Here is a 19044-nt window from a genome sequence, read left to right as displayed (position 1 = left end):
CACACACACACACACACACACACACACAGACCTCCTTTATATACTCCTTTACATAAGTAGATATACGTCGCACAGTCTTTCTTCTGCCTCCCAATTTTTGACTGCTACGCCCAGTTTTTCAGCTGCTACGCCCAGTTTTTCAGCTGCTACGCCCACTTTCTAACCTTGGCAGTTGTCTCGGTTGCCTCATCACTAGTTACGTCGCGCCACTGCTATTGTAACTGCTTATCCAGGGTATAACAAACGTTTGCCTTATCTACAGTTTATTCCTCATACAGGACATTCCTACCTCTCAGGTTTTATAAATTCCAACCAACAAATCCTACAATACGCTACTGCGTACAGCAACGAATTTCGCATCAGTCGCACTGCTGTGGTGTCAGGAGATGTGGCTTATTGGCTGTACTGAATTTAATTAACTTAATTAAGCTAATAGGCTCAACTGCCACTCTCAGCTAAACGGCGTCATAAACATACTGATGCTGTGGTGGCGGTGTTAATTGGTTGGACACGGAAATGCTTCCGCTAGACGATATGCAACACTTGTTGAGTTAGCCCACAGTCACTAAACGATCTATAGCCACTGCTTCTTGGTCAGGATTTTAGATCCGACTACAGATGAGTCGTCCCGTAACGTTTAACATTACCTGGGCAAGTGTTTTGGTATACCTGCTATCACTGCCAATAAGTAGGATGCAGTTGAAGATTCGCAATAGCTATTCGACGGTTTTTATTGTTCTATTTTTATTTATTTTACTAGCCATTTCACAGCAATCATGTTCATCTGATCAATTTATCTGCACAAATGGCCAGTGCATTTCATCAGAAAAACGATGTGATGGTAATGAAGACTGTACCGACAAATCAGACGAAAATTGCTGTAAGGAAACGTAAATCATAACCAAGTGAGTTGCACATTCGTTACTAGTTCTGTTTCGCGGCAGGTGTGCAAAACAGTAATTCTGGAAGAGAATTTGTGCTTGCATTTATGCTAAACTACAGGGGAGGAAGCCCAACACTTGTTCTTTTCCTCACCTCGTCAAAAGCATTGACATACAAAGTTGAAGTTCCGGGGCATGGGGAAATGATAACGGGTGCTCTTCAAGCAAATGAGCTAAAATCCGTATCACTTGCGTCTGAAATTGCGCTAACGTCTGGAATCGAAGAAAAAGGGATCCTAGTCACCAGCACAGAAGACATGACAGTCTATGGCTTAAATCAAATTTTGTATACTACTGATGCTTTTCTTGCACTTCCAACATCAGTTCAAGGACACGAATACGTAATTGCCTCGTACACGATAGTGGCGAGCCAATCAAGCATTCTTGCCATTGTAGCCATTCGCGATAACACAGAATTAACGATTCAATTATCTTCGGATGCATCTGACGGAACGACAAATTATGTCCAAGGAGAAAAAGCTTCTTATACACTAAAGAAGTTGCAGACATTGCAGCTAACTGGCACTGACTTGACTGGCACGCTAATCTATACCGACCAACCCGTGTCTGTCTTTGGAGGACATGTGTGCGCTAATGTACCTCTAGGATTCAGTGCTTGCGATCATCTGGCAGAGCAAATTCCACCTGTGACAACTTTAGGAACTAAATTTGCTACAGCTCCTTTAGCACTTCGCACAGGTGGTGATCTCTTTCGTTTGGTGGCAGCTAGAGATGGAACGAGTGTTAAAGTGAATGGCATCGTCAAGACGACGCTCAGTTCGGGTCAGTTCTATGAAATCGATATCCCCAGCAATAATTTTTCGTCTATAGAGACTGACGAACCAATATTATTAGTACAGTTTTGTAAAGGAACGAGTGTCGACGGTGTGACGTCCGATCCATTCATGGCAATGATTCCACCCATTCAGCAGTATCGCCACCGATATATAATCAGCACACCTCCTGCCTCCCCGGTTGCATTTACTAACTACCTAAATCTAATAATAGAAAAGGCTGAAACATCCGGATTGCGGTTAGATGACCAGCCATTGCCATCAGACACTACCTGGCACTCAATTCCTGGAACAAGCCTAGTGGGTACTTCCATTCCTGTATTTATAGGAAGCCATCGACTTCACCACATACGGAGAGCCAAATTCGGTCTCACTGCTTACGGGTACGCGTCGTATGACTCATACGGCTATCCTGGTGGTTTACAACTTCAGGGAGAGTGCGTCATTGAAGCTACAATCACTCAAGGTTGCAATTATCTTCCAAAGAGTGTATAATTAACAATATGCCATCATCTCTTTTAGATGTTGATGAATGCATTGAAGAGGTACCATCTCCTTGTCAACATATTTGCATCAACACCGTTGGATCATTCCAATGCGCATGCAACGATGGGTTCGTTATTCAACCCGACTTACGCACGTGCGAGCTGTCGAATAAAGATTGCGATTGTTCACCTAACGGAATCTGTCGAAGCGATGGACCTTGTGTGTGCCTTGCGGGATGGGCTGGATCACAATGCTTAAAACCAGTTTGTACTCTGAAAAACGATTGTTCAGGACACGGCACGTGCATAGCACCAAACCTGTGCCAATGTGCAAGGTAAGGGTTATCATGTCAATCAGTACTGCATTTAACAAATTACTATTTCTCAAGTGGTTGGGCTGGCTCTGCGTGTTCTGTCAACGTTTGTCCGCATTTCTCGTACTGCTCATCATGCACATCTACGAGTGGTTGTGGTTGGTGTGAGACGCAACAGCGATGTATGTCGGGAACAGGAAACGGACCGGAAGACAGTGATCAACAATGTCCTGCTTGGTTCTTCCATCATTGTGTTACGATGGCTTTAGACAATATAGCAAATCCATTTTCAAGCGAAATTTACTTCTTAGACTGCAAAGAAACCTGTAACGACGAATCTGTGCAGGATCGTGGAAATTCATTAGAAGTTCCCGGATCAGAGAGGTGGTGTAGCAGATGGACAAGAGCGTGCACCAACTTCGAGAAATGTTTCAATGTCATTCGGGGAGGACAGTGCACAAAAGACGGTCAGTCAGAGACGTGTGTGGTACCATCCGAAGACAAATGCCCAGGAGGAGTACCTCCAATAGCAGCAGACGCCGAGATTCCTGATTATGATTATGACTACCCAGATCCCTACACAGGTACATAATCACATTTCTACAAAGTTTATATTATAAGCTTATTCTATTTTGAAATGTTGATCCAGCTGAATCCGACTTTAAAGAGATCACCATCGACTTTCTATTTCATATTAAATGTGCCACGTATCAAAATCCGAATGCATGGGAGAACTATGGATGTTATTGCGTACCCAAACGATCACTTCAAGTCAGGTCTCTCTCACCCAGAGACCCGGTCGATTCCACGGACCGTTGCTGTCAGACGAGAGCGACGTGCTACGACAAGGCACCGCCAGACTGCGATTGTTACAATACTGTCAGTACTGTTTATTCAGCGGGATGCAGCTACTGGGAGAATGCTCAAGGATTTTGTCAAGAAATACTCTTGAGCAAAGAAGGCAGCAAATGCAAAAAGTTTTGCTGCGAATGCGACTTCGACGCCGCTCTCTGTGTGGCAGACAATCTGAATACAAAGAATGATTGGAAATGGACTGACTGGTTAGACAGCAGAAGAGGTCGATGCACACAGAACTCTGGAACGGTGCCAGCTTGTCCAGACGGCGCTAGTAATTTAAACATTTTATTGCAACATCTTGTTGTCATATTGTATATATCTTTAGTTTGTTCCGGTCACGGTATCATCGACGGAAATGGCAAAGATTCGTTTTGCTTGTGTTTTCCGGGCTGGCAAGGAACATGCTGCGATCAGCCTGATTGTGGATGCCAAGGCGAGGGACTACAAGATTGCTCGGGAAGAGGAGTTTGCGTGACAAGATTTGGAGAATCACAGCCTCAATGTTCGTGTCAGCCTCGATGGCTGGGACAATGCTGTGATCGCAGGGAAAGGGTTCGGCGTTCCGGTGATCCTCATCTTACAACCGTTGATGGTACGCACAGTAGGAACCAGATGTTGTTTAACTATCATTAATGTCAGCATCAGTATGCTGTGCTCCGGCATTTGTAAGGAATAAACAAGCTGCTCCTTCTAAGACTATGTGTCATGTTCACCTACATTATACAACTATCGATGAAAAGTGTCACAGATGAACAATCGTCCGGGGTGATGAGCTCTGTTAGCAATCAATTGATTGACACCTTCCTGCTACTTACGAATAAGGGAGTACAATACATTGTACTTATTATAGTTATTATAAGTTTCTATCCTAAACAGCAAGTAAAAAGCTCATAAAAGAAACATTTAATTGCGACTGACTTCTTCCCAACCTGTATATCTACATCAAACTGTACAATGAGGACAATAACTGTTATCACATTGCTCAGGATGATGTGACTGAAAGACTTTTATCAGTTAGTTTAAGTGCTTAAGTATTCCAATTAGATCGACACCAAATCTATTGAAATGGTATCGGTAATTATCTTTATTTTAACTGATACACTGGAATGTTTTGCAGCAATTAATGTATAACATTCCATAACATCGAAAACTTTTCTCTGTTTTTCAGGAATAGATTTTGACTATTTTGGTATTGGAGAGTTTTGGGATTGCAGAAGCCAGGAAAATGACTTTGGAGTACAAATACGATTTTTCAAATACAAAGCGACATCGTTTACAGGAGCTGTAGCCATCAAAACTGGCAACACATCGACAACTATTTACACCCTCAATACAACGACTGGTGCAGACTCGCTTCCTATAGTGAGGTAATAATGTTGACTCTCCATAAATCGGCGCAACAATCACATTGTTTGTCTATCTAGAATTGCTGGTAATCTGCTTAGTAATGATTGGAATGCCTATCCAGCTGCACACACACTCGCATCAGGCCAAGTCCAAATGTACATTGAGCCACACAGATCGATAGGCTCTATTGCGACCTACGTCTTTCAGTTCACAAATGGAGCTTCCTACACGGTTGAGGTTCGATATAGCAATATGCTGGAACGCCAATACTTGAATACAGAATTTGGTCCAACGGCATCTTTTATTGAAAAAACGGAAGGACTATGCGGTTTCATGGACGATGACGAAATCAATGATTTCACTGGTCCAGACGGAAAAGTGTATACAGATACAGACGAGTTTGCCAACGCCTGTATGGATAGGGAAACAAATTAAATAATACATCGCATCATATATCTGTTATTGTAATTCTTTTCCTTAGGGAGAGTTGATCAAACAGTAAAGAACAATGGAGAAGTAATGTGGTCATGGACACACTCCAATTTTCATCCCCACGACCCACTGGATTTCTCGTACACTGACCAAAGCCACAGGCCTGTCTATGGCCTTTCTCAGCTGGACCACGATGTTCGCCAGGTCTGCTGAGATCTGTCTAGCATTTAGTGTTGCCAATGGTACATGTATCATGACATAAATCTTGTAGGAAGCTGAACAACGATGTGGGGCAAAAGATCTGAGCAAGACTCTATTGGAAAACTGTGTACTTGACTTCAGTCTTACAAAAGATGTTACGCTTGTTGAACAACAGGCTTTTCAGCAAGGTGTTACAAGAAGAGATGCAAAATTTTGAGAAAAGTAAACCATTTTGTGATATGTATAGGCAAATGCCCCAATGACTGTTCTAATCACGGGCAGTGCAACAACGGTACGTGTGTCTGTGTCAAGAATTGGATGGGCGAAGACTGCAGCCAAGGTTACATATTTTCAATTTGGTTATAAACTTTGCGTTTACCAAGCGTTTGTAGGTGGATGTAGCAGCTGTCCCTCAAACAGCAGATGCAACAATGGATTCTGCGTTTGTGATATCGGCTACTTTGGACCAGACTGCCAGAAAGGTATACAACGTTGTTGAGCTTCACATGTCCTACTCATTGTGTCAACGATGTTGTTATAGAAAGAAATGTGCTTTATAATAGTAAGAATAGTATTGGTCTTTCTATCAATATGATATAGTGTAGATTTTCTATTCATGATACACCAGACTCATATGATGAACTAAATCAGTGACATTCTTCAATAATCATGCACAGTTTCTCTAAATGTTTTACTAAGTGTTACAAAAATTAAAGGAGTGAAAAACAGAAGGTAAAAATTCACACAACTTTGCAGTACGAATAGAGCCAATATATACTATAATATATATCACAAAATTTCTACCTGTTTTTCGTTGAATGTTGGATCTTTTTTCGATGTTCGTTTGTCACTAATAGTTGCCATGACTTTTACAGCCTTTTGTGAAAATGTAAACAATTGCACGAGTCCTTCTCATGGAACATGTGTTGCATCAGACGTCTGTAAATGCCGCCCAGGGTAAGAGACAGATGCTACCGTTGCAATCGTCGCCGTCACATATATAAGGTATATATGCATGCTTGCTGTCTCTATTTCATTCTATGTTGATGATGAAGATACGACGGAGCTGATTGCGGTGACATCACCTTCTGCCCTACCAATTGTTCTTTTCATGGCAAATGCATTGGAGGTGGTCAATGCCTTTGTCATTTTGGTTGGGGAGGAGACACGTGTAATTCAAAGAATTGCGAATCTTTTGGGTTCTGTTCAGGTATATTAGAAGTCGAGCGTTACATCATCTTGCTATTGTTCTAATATGTTCTACAGGCAATGGACAATGCAGCGAGAACGGAACATGCGTTTGCAATGCAGGCTGGCAGGGCAGCGCGTGTAACTTGTTCTCTTGCAACGATTTAAACGGTTGCCACGGAAATGGCGAATGTGTGGGGAGTAATCGGTGTCAGTGTTATACTGGCTACTTTGGAATAGCTTGCAACGAAACAACTGCTTGTCCGCACATGCGCAATTGCAGTGGAAACGGTTTCTGTCAGAACGAGACTACGTGTGTGTGCTACAGTAGTTATTATGGCAATTACTGCGACAAGTTCGAGTGCACACAAGGATGTTCTGGTAGAGGAACATGTATTGCTCCCGATCTTTGTTCATGCATTTCGGGCTGGACGGATGCAGATTGTTCAGTTCCGTCATGTCAAAAGCTTCATTACTGCTCAGGTTTGCAAATAGCGTTACGTCAAACAACTAACTTTAACTGTTGACCCGTATAATGGAGTTTCCCGTGTAGGGCATGGGAAATGTGTTGGTTTGGACAGCTGCCAATGTGACGAGGATTGGACGGGACCTCTCTGCGACATGGTCTGGTGCAACTCGAACAACAGAACAGGAAATTGCTCGTCACATGGATCATGCGTAGCACCAGGACAGTGTTCTTGCGAAAGCACGCACTGTGGCAATGATTGCCAATTTGAAGGTTAATTCATCTCTCATTTCTTAGCATGTCAAATTTTGTTGACACCTAACATCTCGTGTATTTCCGTTCATAGCCGTTGACGAGTGCGCTACAGGAAGCCACGCGTGCAATCAGCTGTGCACTGATACTTGTGAAGGGTACGAGTGTAATTGCGGGAGCGGATACCGGCTGTTAAACGACAACAGCACATGTGAAGGTATACAAATTGTATACAAATTGTATACTTACAGTGTACTAAAAAGATCAATTTAGACATATGGGAACTGCAAGAGAAATGATGAAATGCAGAATCAGCACAATTCATATTGTCCAATTAACTGTGTAGGACTAGAAAGGCAAACACCAGTGATACAAAATTGTGTAACAATCTGCTAGCACTCGATGCATGTGCTTAGGCCTATTAGCGTTCAGACCAGGGAAAACGACAAGATGCATCACTTCGACAACCGCATGGGGTTACCGGCCACCCTAATCCTTATACGACAATATATATTTATTATCAGTCGCCAAAATGCAATGACAATAATTCCGATCATGACGAAATTTTTAGGTACATTGGACTTGCACATATTTCAATTGCAGATATTGACGAGTGCAACACAACAGCATTCTATCTAAGACTTAACAACTGCGAGCAGCTGTGTGAAAACTTACCTGGAACATTTCGGTGCAATTGCACGGCTGGATACGTTCTGGGTGAAGACAACGCATCGTGTATAGGTGAGATGCTGCCATACAATTCAAGTAAAATCGCGGGCTATCAACATTCATGAAACATTTCCTCTCCTAGACATTAACGAATGCAATAACAAATCGCTATGTAACCATATATGCCATAACACGAAAGGATCTTACAACTGCTCATGTCGCTTGGGGTACGAACTAGCTGACGATGGACGAACCTGCAAAGGTACCGACTTCAATAAATCGAGTTCTAATTCATTGTATTATTGTATTCTTCATCAGACCTATTTCTTTTCTGTAGATATAGACGAGTGTGTGACAGGTACGCACAACTGCAAAACCTCCGTCGTCTGCTCCAACACAATAGGTTCTTTCCTATGTCGACCTCCGGCAGTTACTTACCGATGGGTAAAGAGTAAGTGGGACAAGAATTGCTCGGTCAATCGAGTGTGCGGTGCTGGATTTGTCACTCGTACGGTTTCTTGTCTCGAGAGAAACAAGACGACTAAGGCAGACCGACAAGTCGACGACCAATTCTGCATTCTCAATGTTCGAAAGAAGCAAAGAGTGCAACGTCGGTGTGGACGTCCATGCCGCTACGTTTTGGGCAAATGGTCAACTTGCGCGAGCGACTGCACAAGAAGCCGGCAAATAAGTTGTGTGAAACTGATGAAAAACCGACGTAAGCCGGTCAGTGTTCGTCACTGCAATGCCGACACACACATTGCATTGCCGCGTCCTCCTCCGTCACAGGAGAGTTGCAGTGGAGGATTGTGCAATCCTGGCTCATAGAAATGAGAGCTGGCATACGAACTAAACAGTTTCTGACTGCTTCGTTTTTTCCTCTGATTGTCTGCTTGAGCGACGTTTTCGTCAAACGTTACGATAGTGAGCTTAAAATTGGTTGCATTATAGACTGACAGCATAAAGATGGTGCTGTTTGTAGTCACTGACATTCAGTTCACAATATGACACTAAACATACACCTGCGTAGCGTATGGTAACGTAAACTGGACGTAATATTAGTTCAATGCACTGTCTAGGACGGTTATGTGCCTCACAGCACCGCCGTAGCATCGTTAAAGGGGTCACACTGCAAATTACGCCCATTCCCCATTTTTACTTTTACTACCACAGCACAGACGTCGCCATTGCCGAGAAATTGTCACGGGCACGTGCAGTTTACCTCTCACGACTTTATTCAACACTTTCAGCCTTCATTATACTGAAATTTTGATGTACAAACATAATTAATGTCGTCGTCAACACACAACACTAAGATTAAGTTGACTGTTTGGTAACCTGAGGGAAACATGACGCTTCTGCTTGACATGCTTAGAAAGATTGGGAAGGCTTTCGTCTCCCCAAACTGCTACGCCATGCGTGCCCAAAGTGCATTATTCCTCAAACCTTTTAGTATATGCATAAACACATGTACATTATTTTCATTTGAAATGTGGTTATTCTTCCGGTAGCGAATCCAGTATTTCCGAAACGGGTGCGCATGTCCATTAAAATGACGACACTCTAAATGAAGTCGTTGTCAACTCGCTAGTACTTACTACAAGTTTGATATGATATAGTACATAGGCACTATTTGGGAAATCTATGGTACTCGTGTTCATCTAAATTACTTATCGTATTGTGCACATTGTCTGAATCTGATATGTCGCAAGGTGCGCAGCAGAGCATAAGATCGCGGCTCTAAGGTTAAACGGCGACACAGAGATTGTTCCTCCTTCAGAAGCGCTCTCAGCCATTCTGGGTGTTGTAATCATTGCCGACCGTAGCGAGGCTTCTAGTCCAGGTCGTACAACAGAAAGAGGCTTAGATCTATTTAAACCTGTAAATGGTAACCGTAATCATCATGATTTTAAACTGGAATGTTGCAGCAATTAGTGCATAACATTCCATAACATTAAAATATTTTCTTTGTCTTTTCAGGAATAGATTTTGACTATTTTGGTATTGGAGAGTTTTGGGATTGCAGAAGCCAGGAAAATGACTTTGAAGTACAAATACGATTTTTCAAATACAAAGCGACATCGTTTACAGGAGCTGTAGCCATCAAAACGGGCAACACCTCCACAACTATTTACACCCTCAACACAACGACTGGTGCAGACTCCCTTCCTATAGTGAGGTAATAATGTTGAATCTAAATCATACGGCGGAACAATCACATTGTTTGTCTATCTAGAATTGCTGGTGACCTGCTTAGTAATGATTGGAATGCCTATCCAGCTACACACACACTCGCATCAGGCCAAGTCCAAATGTACATTGAGCCTCACAGATCGATGAGCTCTATTGCAACTTACGTCTTTCAGTTCACAAATGGAGCTTCTTACACGGTTGAGGTTCGATATAGCAATATGCTGGAACGCCAATACTTGAATACAGAATTCGGCCCAACGGCATCTTTTATTGAAAAAACGGAAGGACTATGCGGTTACATGGATGATGACGAAATCAATGATTTCACTGGTCCTGACGGAAAAGTGTATACAGATACAGACGAGTTTGCAAACGCCTGTATGGATAGGAAAACAAATTTAATATATCGCATCATATATCTGTTATTGTAAATGTTTTTGTTTAGGGAAAGATGATCAAACAGTAAAGAACAATGGAGACGTAATGTGGTCATGGACACACTCCAATTTTCATCCCAACGACCAACTGGATTTCTCGTACACTGACCAACAGCACAGGCCTGTCTATGGCCTTTCTCAGCTGGACGAAGATGTTCGCAAGGTCTGTTGAGATTGGTCTAGCATTTAGTGTTGCCAATGATACATGTATGATGACAGAAATCTTGTAGGAAGCTGAACAACGATGTGGAGCAAAAGACCTGAGCAAGACTCTATTGGAAAACTGTGTACTTGACTTCAGCCTTACAAAAGATGTTACGCTTGTTGAACAACAAGCTTTTCAGCAAGGTGTTTTACAAGAAAAGATGCAAAATTTTGAGAAAAGTAAAAAATTTTGTGATAAGCATAGGCAAATGCCCCAATGACTGTTCCAATCACGGGCAGTGCAACAACGGAACGTGTGTCTGTGTCAAGAATTGGATGGGCGAAGACTGCAGCCAAGGTTACATATTTTCAATTTGCATATATACTTTGCGTTTACCAATAACGTTTGTAGGTGGATGTAGCAGCTGTTCCTCAAACAGCAGATGCAAAAATGGACCTACTTCTGTGTCTGTGATATCAGTTACTTTGGACCAGATTGCAAAAAAAGTATACAACATCGATGAGCTTCACATGTCTTACTCATTCTGTCAACGATACTGTTATCAAAAGAAATTGTAATTCATGTTAGTAAAAGCAATATAGGTCTTTTTATCAATATGCTAAAATTTTAGATTTTTCTATCCATACTACATAAGACTCATATGATGAACTAAATTAGTGACATTCTTCAATGATCATACACAGTTTCTCTAAACGTTTTACTAAGTGTTATATAAAATTTGAAGGAGTGAAAAACAGAAGGTAAGAATTCACAGAACTTTACAGTACCAATAGATTCAATATATATATATATATATATATATACATATATATGATTCTATATTCGAAGTTCGTTTGTCACTAACCGTTGCCATGACATTTACAGCCATTTGTGAAAATGTAAACAATTGCACGAGTCCATCTCATGGAACATGCGTTGCACCAGACATCTGTAAATACCGCCCAGGGTAAGAGACAGATCATACCGTTTGCAATCGTCGCCGTCGCATATATACGGTATATATCCATGATTGCTGTCTCTATCTCCTTCTATGTTGATGATGAAGATATGACGGAGCTGATTGCGGTGACATCACCTTCTGCCCTACCAATTGTTCTTTTCATGGCAAATGCATTGGAGGTGGTCAATGCCTTTGTCATTTTGGTTGGGGAGGAGACACGTGTAATTCAAAGAATTGCGAATCTTTTGGGTTCTGTTCAGGTATATTGGAAGTCGAGCGTTACATCATCTTGCTATTGTTCTAATATGTTCTACAGGCAATGGACAATGCAGCGAGAACGGAACATGCATTTGCAATGCAGGCTGGCAGGGCAGCGCGTGTAATTTGTTCTCTTGCAACAATTTAAACGGTTGCCACGGAAACGGCGAATGTGTAGGAAGTAATCGGTGTCAGTGTTATACTGGCTACTTTGGAATAGCTTGCAACGAAACAACTGCTTGTCCTGACATGCGCAATTGCAGTGGAAACGGTTTCTGTCAAAACGAAACTACGTGTGTGTGCTACAGTAGTTATTATGGCAATTACTGCGAGAAGTTCGAGGGCACACAGAGGTGTTCTGGTAGAGGAACATGTATTACTCCCGATCTTTGTTCATGCAGTTCGGACTGGACGGGTGCAGATTGTTTAGTCCCGTCATGTCAAAAGCTTCATTACTGCTCAGGTTTGCAAATAGCGTTACGTTAAACGTCTAACTTTAACTGTAGACCCGTACAATGGAGTTCCCTGCCTAGGACATGGGAAATGTGTTGTTTGGACAGCTGCCAATGTGACGAGAATTGGACGGGACCTCTCTGCGACATGGTCTGGTGCAACTCGAACAACAGAACAGGAAATTGCTCGTCACGTGGATCATGCGTAGCACCAGGACAGTGTTCTTGCGAAAGCACGCACTGTGGCAATGATTGCCAATTTGAAAGTTAATTCAGCTCTCATTTCTGAGCATGTTAAATTTGCTGATAACTAACATCTCGTGTATTGACGTTTGTAGCCGTTGACGAGTGCGCTACAGCAAGCAAGGCGTGCGATCAGCTGTGCACTGATACTTGTGAAGCGTACGAGTGTAATTGCGGGAGCGGATACCGGCTGTTAGACGACAACAGCACATATGAAGGTATACAAATTATATACATGCAGTGTACTTAATGAATCAGCTCAATCCACATTGTCCAATTACTTGTAGGACTAGAAAGGTAAACACCAATGGTACAAATTGTGTAACAATCTGCTCGCACTTGATGCATGTGCTTAGTCCTATTAGTGTTAAAACCAGGAAAACGACAAAATGCATCACTGCAACAACCTGCATGAGGTTTCCCGCCACCCTTGATCCTTATATATAGTACTCTTAAAAAGAGTCTTTTCAACAGCTACTTTGTTAAAAAGACTCTTTAACGCGTTAAAAAGAGTGTTTTTAACAATATACGTGTTAAAGACTCTTTTTAACACCGACTGAATTCTTCATAATTTGTGTTAAATTCAGTCTGGCGTTGAAAAGACTCTCTTAAATTCAGTCTGTCGTTAACAGAACAATGTATAATAATTTCCTCTATCACTTGATTAAGTGTAAACTTTTTTAACACGCAATCCACACTCTCAGACTATTTTAAACACGCAAACCAGCAATTGTGCATGTGCCAGGTCATTACATAATTAATTATAGCCTGTTATGCTGTTATTCTTTGTCATCATACTGTTTTTAGCTCTACGGGGGGATTACTTATTAAAGAATTAAGACTAAAAAATTCAGTTGTACGTCAATTGAAGACGTATAATATATATCCGATTGTATAACCCAGATGCATAACATACGCATGATATACTCATTTAATTAATTAACAAAACCCAGTTCAAATCCTTCAAGGAACAAATCAGTAATAGGAAGATGAAACATCCTTTCACATGCACCAGATATAAATCTCATACACCTATGTAGATGAGATTTTGTGGTTCAATCAAATCATGGAATTCGATCTGCAAATGCAAAACACGTATCTATGAAAGAAATACTGCATTCTACTTGATCGAAACTCTTCAGTACTGTCTCTATATAATATTCAATTCTACTAAGCGGGATTCCTAGGGTTCTCCGCTCTCAGCTCCTAGTTAGACAGTGGGCGGGCAGGCAAGTCCATTTGACACGTACACCTACACAAGCAATCTGAAATATGGCCTGGAGCTTCCCTGATCCTGTCGCAGTAACCAACACAAAGCAGGAAGTGTATACTACGCTGATGCGTCGATCGATTTTGTGAAGTAGATTGTGTAGAGCGCGGCTCCGTTCATCGGACACCATCCTATTCCGGACGCGAGTTCTCAGTTATCCGCTTCTGAACGCAGTCCCTACTACATCATAAATGTAGGTATCCAAGTTGTAATTGAGCACACCAAAAAAGAGCGTTGTACCTCTTCTCTGCTTAGAGTGAGATTGAAAACTGTGCGGAGCCTTGCATATCTCGTTCATCGGACAAACGCATCGTTCACCGGACAGTAGCGTCTAAACTGCACACACGCATCCTTCAGCCTAATTACTTATATATCGCTAATCAACAACTCTTTATCTACAAATCGCGTTGTTACCCTGCATGTCAGCCAAGATCTGTCTGTATGTAGTCCGTCAAACGCACGTGGTAACGGCCCCAGTCGTCGGACACCCATTTTCTTGCCTTCCTACCTTCTCAGCAACAGCTCTAGGTTTCAAATAACTGCAGTTGATTAAATTCAGCTATCTGAAACGCCGCAGAACGCAGAACACTTGCCTAGAGTGTTTGATGGCAATTCTGAGTCATTTCTCCTACAACCACGCCCCCACTAGGACGTGTAAAAGATGTTGCTTGAACGAACTAGCCGTTCAACAAAGAAGACGACAACCGAAACCGATGAGAGAACAGGATTGAAGTGCTAAAACGTTCTTTACCCTTTGCAAAGAAAGTCAATCGCTGCGTAGCGCGCGTTGACAAGGACTTGACGTTATCTAATTCAACCTTACCTAGGAGAAGCAGGGGTGAAGGTTCTAGCTGCTCTGATAATAAACAAAGTTCCTGCATTCGGTACAGCTGGTTGTACCCACGATGACGTGCTGCACTTCGTGACGGTGCAAGGTCAGGCAAAGGTAGATATCAAACTGAGATAGAAACACCTGCACACGTCCTATTCAGAGCCAAGTAACAATTTAGGGGCCTTGAAAGGAAAGCACGGGGCTGTTCCTGTGCGAGTTGGGAGAATGTGCTCACCGCAAAGCTCGGACATGGATGACGTGAAATCGTCCGCTACATCCGGTGCACCAAGACTGTGCAGTTGTGCTGCAAGACACTCAGGAGTTCAAATCCTTACGCTGGGAAGACTAGACAGTACCGGAGGGCTAGTAGATGCCAACAGAGTGAGCTTGTCAGCAGAGAAAATTCAGCAGTTTCCGCTAATAACCGTTGCTGAGTCAAATAAAGGTCAAACGATTTGGGGGCCGTACGATATTTCCTTCCAACTCTCTGTCATGACATTATTACCTGCAGACTGCTGCTGCAAAGAAAAAACGCTTGTCCGACGAAAGGGGCGTTACCTCGACTCAATGAGCGTGCGCTATCTCCCCTGGAGAGTAGCAAACGTAGACAGTGATAGTGTTGTTGTGTTAGCTATAAACCTATCTCAGGTGCGAAGTTGCAGAATTGCCTTTGCGTTTTCGTGGGGGAGGTCGTGTCCGGTGAATGATGGTGGTGTCCGATGAACGGGGTCGCAGAGAAGGATCACGTTTACCGTCCTAGCATAACCGTTTCAAGCCTTTGGAAGTCCCGCGTCTGGAATCACAGTCTCTACTAATCCTTCTTGCTGTGGGCTTTAACAAAGCTCAGTCTTACTTCGTTTACTTCTTGCACAGCTGTGCGATGATTGATGGTGTCCGGTAGCAGGGGCGTCGCTCTAGTTGCCCAGATCAGCTAGCTATAGCTGGTTCATGAATGGAACTCGTAAAACTAAAACAGGTCATGCATCTTACCCTACGAAGCAATGAGAGTGGATGTCTGTTGATTACAGTCCAGCGATGAAGCGGCCATTTTACTTAACGTCTAACGCGCGCTATCTGACTGAATTTAACAGTGTACATTGTTAAAAACTGTTGGGGCGAATGGTACACATGTTAAAAAAGTCTTGACGTAACCAAGTGATTGAGGACACTATTATACATTGTTCTTTTGACGCCAGACTGAATTTAACACAGTCTTTTTAACGTCCAACTGAATTTAACGACTGAATTTAACGCGAATACTCTTTTTTAAAACCGACTGAATTTAACACGACACATACACACCTTGGGTTAACAATACTGTAATAGTCTGCCAGCAAATGTTGCATCAACTAAACGCTTGGTCATAAAACCAGAAATTACTGACAACTAGTATACACATGAACATTTGTATCAACAATATTACTGGCAATGATAGATATGACAGAAACTCACTAGAGTTTGTTTTGTCATTTGTCATGCGTAAACACGAGAAACAACAGTACTAGCAACCTCTCTATTTCGTAGTAAGATATTGCATGGTAGAGGCATAAATATGGTAAGCAACGCAGAAGTAAATGTGACGGACCTGTATAAGTATATCTAAATGTAATAAAATTGACATACACGCCAGTTTCACCAGCCACCAGTTCTACGCTTGAAAATAACTAACAGGATGCCTTTCCAAACAAAAGTGCCATGACTTTAATTTTTACCGATGTCTTACTGGCATGAAATGGACCTTGCCTCGCAATCCAAATCATACAAAATGTTCACTGAGATGCCACGAGTAAAAATAATGAATTACAATGACAAATTATCACGATTCATAAAGTTGGAAATTTGATACAGTCAAAGAATAAGCTTAGAACTATCATCAACATCAACAGCCTATTTTGCTAAGAACAACCACATTTGATGTAAATAGACTGTTGTGTACACACATCATAAAATGTCCATTCACTCATCTGCCCAACATAAACTTTACTCATCATATCCAACCTGCCCAACTTAAACTCACTATGAAGTGCCCTGCACACCTTTTAGTCAACAAATGTAATGCCTTCTCTGTGTGACCTGCCATTGCAGCTACAAGACGTGGATGACTTTCATTCACTATTCGCAAGTCCCATACCTGAAAAATGTCACAAATTGCTTCGCTATTCAAATCAAACCCACTGTTAACCATACACAGTGTATCATATATCACCTCCAGAAAACACAACGTTAGGAGATTCATCCGCATACGACACAACATTCACATCATAGGAAACACCATCATCTCCTCCGCATGATGTCAGCGCAAACGGTAACCATAAAGGATATATAACCATTGATCTGTTCTATGACATCCTAGATTCCATGTTGGTATTGACATTCCGTAATCCTGAGGTAATAATACATAAACAAGCAACTATTTCTACACAAAATTAAGTATTAACCAAAGAGTTTAATGTACGTGACAAATTAACTGTAACTATTGACACAACGTTGCCTCTATGTTACACTCAAACTAGTCAACAGCATCACTTGAGTACGCATGGATCTGTTTGCATAGCATAGTACACCTATAAAATATCTCATAAATCAGTGTGGCAGCTATGAAGAATCCTGGTTCGGACACGTGGCCCCCAAATTGCACTCTCAGAGTGGGCCTGTAATATGATGTGGGATATCTTGCGAGTTTTTCTTGTAGTCTTGCATTTCTTACGAACTAGTAGGCCATCATCGCCTTATGTCTTGAACTAATTTTAACAAGCGTGAATACACATTTAAGATCACATGACCGGAAACAAAGTTGCATCAGTAAGGGTAAAGTGTGCGATTTCTGGTCTGGCATGTGATACACCTACGCCATGTAAGGCGAAGATGGCCGAGCGTTAAGCCTGGAGGCCGACTTAAAACGTTGTTCTTCAATGGACGTTTCTTTTCAATATGGTCGCATGTCCATACAATGGTAGAAGATTGCCAAATAATGCGTTAGCGTGGATATGGTCAAACTGCGAATTTCTAGAGTTTCCGGGTAATTTGAGGGTTAGGACTTGGATTAGAGTCAGGGTTATTGTTAGCTAGGATTATAGAGGTATGCATGGTTTGTATTGGCAATCCATGGTTGGTACAGGCAATTCGTGGATTAATGACACCGTGCAATCCATGGATTGTCCAAATCTGCTCTTTGTGCACAACAGATGCATGCATTTACTCATTTTTGAAACCACTAGACCATCACAGGCTGATGTCGGCTGCTGGTTGTTCGGGATGCATTGTCTGGACAACTAGTAGTCAATACCCATGGTAAATCAACTGTTAACTGTGAAGCATTTGCCACTCTGGTATAGAAGACCCATTTTACATACTGCTGTTTGCCTCGTAATCAGTAACGTTGAGCAGCAAGGGAGGTCTAATATAAAGGGCAGGACAGTTCGGATTGGCGTATCTAGACAGTCTACCCAACTGAAGTTGTCTTTCAGTTTCTTAGAAAATCAAAGTGAAATGTATTCCACAGTTTTTCCTAGGCAATTCTCAACCTGCATGCTTACGTAATTACGAGCAGTACAATTTGCTTTCAAGAGTCTGCTTGTGGTTTAGACACTACACTACACACAAGCTCCCACACCGCCCCAACAGACAGATGAACTGGCCCGTTTGCAAGTATTTGCGTACACAGACTCAAAACTTGCGAGCCTGCACGTAAAGACTGTATTGTAGGAAATACGCCACACCATCAGCATATACAGAGGGGCCTGTCAGGGGCACTCCTCCGTTTGCATAGAGCCTTTTCTCTTGATTTAGTTCTAAATATCAGTGTCAATTGATAGCCTAGAGTACAATCAAGAGTCTCGATTACAGACTTACAATAACTAACATTTTTATCCTTTTTCTATTGCGGATGATGCCAAAGGATGTTGCTTCCAGTTCCTCTTCTTGACCTTGATGAGATCTGTAGCTTTACATCTTTCTTAATAGCGTTTGTACATACTAAGTGCTGTTCGTCTATAGAACATTCCCATCTCTCAAGGTTTGTGCACCGCCACCCCGACCAGCAAATATATAGAGATCTACCACTACGTGCAGCAAAACATTTGGCATCGGTCGCATGTCGTGTTAGTTTATGTGGTTGTTAGGCTCTACTGAAGTTAACTTATTTAAGCAAATACTAACCTGCCATTTTCAGCTAAAGGACATCATAAACAGAATGATGCTGTGGTGACAGTGGTGTTAATTGGTTGAAAACGGATATGCTTCCGCTAAACGATATGCAACGCTTGTTGAGTCACACCACAGTGGCACTACACGATCTTGTCGCTGC

General features: G+C 42.1%; 2 protein-coding genes across 2 annotated transcripts; both read left to right on the top strand.

The window, feature by feature from the left end:
* Positions 1-805: 805 nt before the first annotated feature.
* Positions 806-8962, top strand: LOC134178467 (uncharacterized). The gene is made up of 20 exons (XM_062645344.1): positions 806-890; positions 945-2201; positions 2258-2555; positions 2610-3118; positions 3184-3663; positions 3718-3984; positions 4561-4759; positions 4817-5151; positions 5221-5375; positions 5443-5560; positions 5620-5712; positions 5765-5854; positions 6248-6329; positions 6428-6582; positions 6639-7043; positions 7114-7299; positions 7373-7495; positions 7882-8019; positions 8090-8209; positions 8285-8962. The coding sequence occupies exons 1-20, from the start codon at positions 806-808 to the stop codon at positions 8773-8775; spliced, it is 5586 nt and encodes a 1861-aa protein (XP_062501328.1). The 3' UTR covers positions 8776-8962.
* A 1557-nt stretch (positions 8963-10519) lies between these two features.
* LOC134178466 (signal peptide, CUB and EGF-like domain-containing protein 3) lies at positions 10520-12937 on the top strand. Its single transcript, XM_062645343.1, has 5 exons — positions 10520-10740; positions 10808-10925; positions 10987-11079; positions 12732-12854; positions 12924-12937. The coding sequence occupies exons 1-5, from the start codon at positions 10624-10626 to the stop codon at positions 12935-12937; spliced, it is 465 nt and encodes a 154-aa protein (XP_062501327.1). The 5' UTR covers positions 10520-10623.
* Positions 12938-19044: the final 6107 nt, after the last annotated feature.

Source organism: Corticium candelabrum, chromosome 4 (assembly GCF_963422355.1).
Source record: "Corticium candelabrum chromosome 4, ooCorCand1.1, whole genome shotgun sequence".
Taxonomy (NCBI): domain Eukaryota; kingdom Metazoa; phylum Porifera; class Homoscleromorpha; order Homosclerophorida; family Plakinidae; genus Corticium; species Corticium candelabrum.
This window is presented reverse-complemented; position numbering and strand designations above follow the sequence as displayed.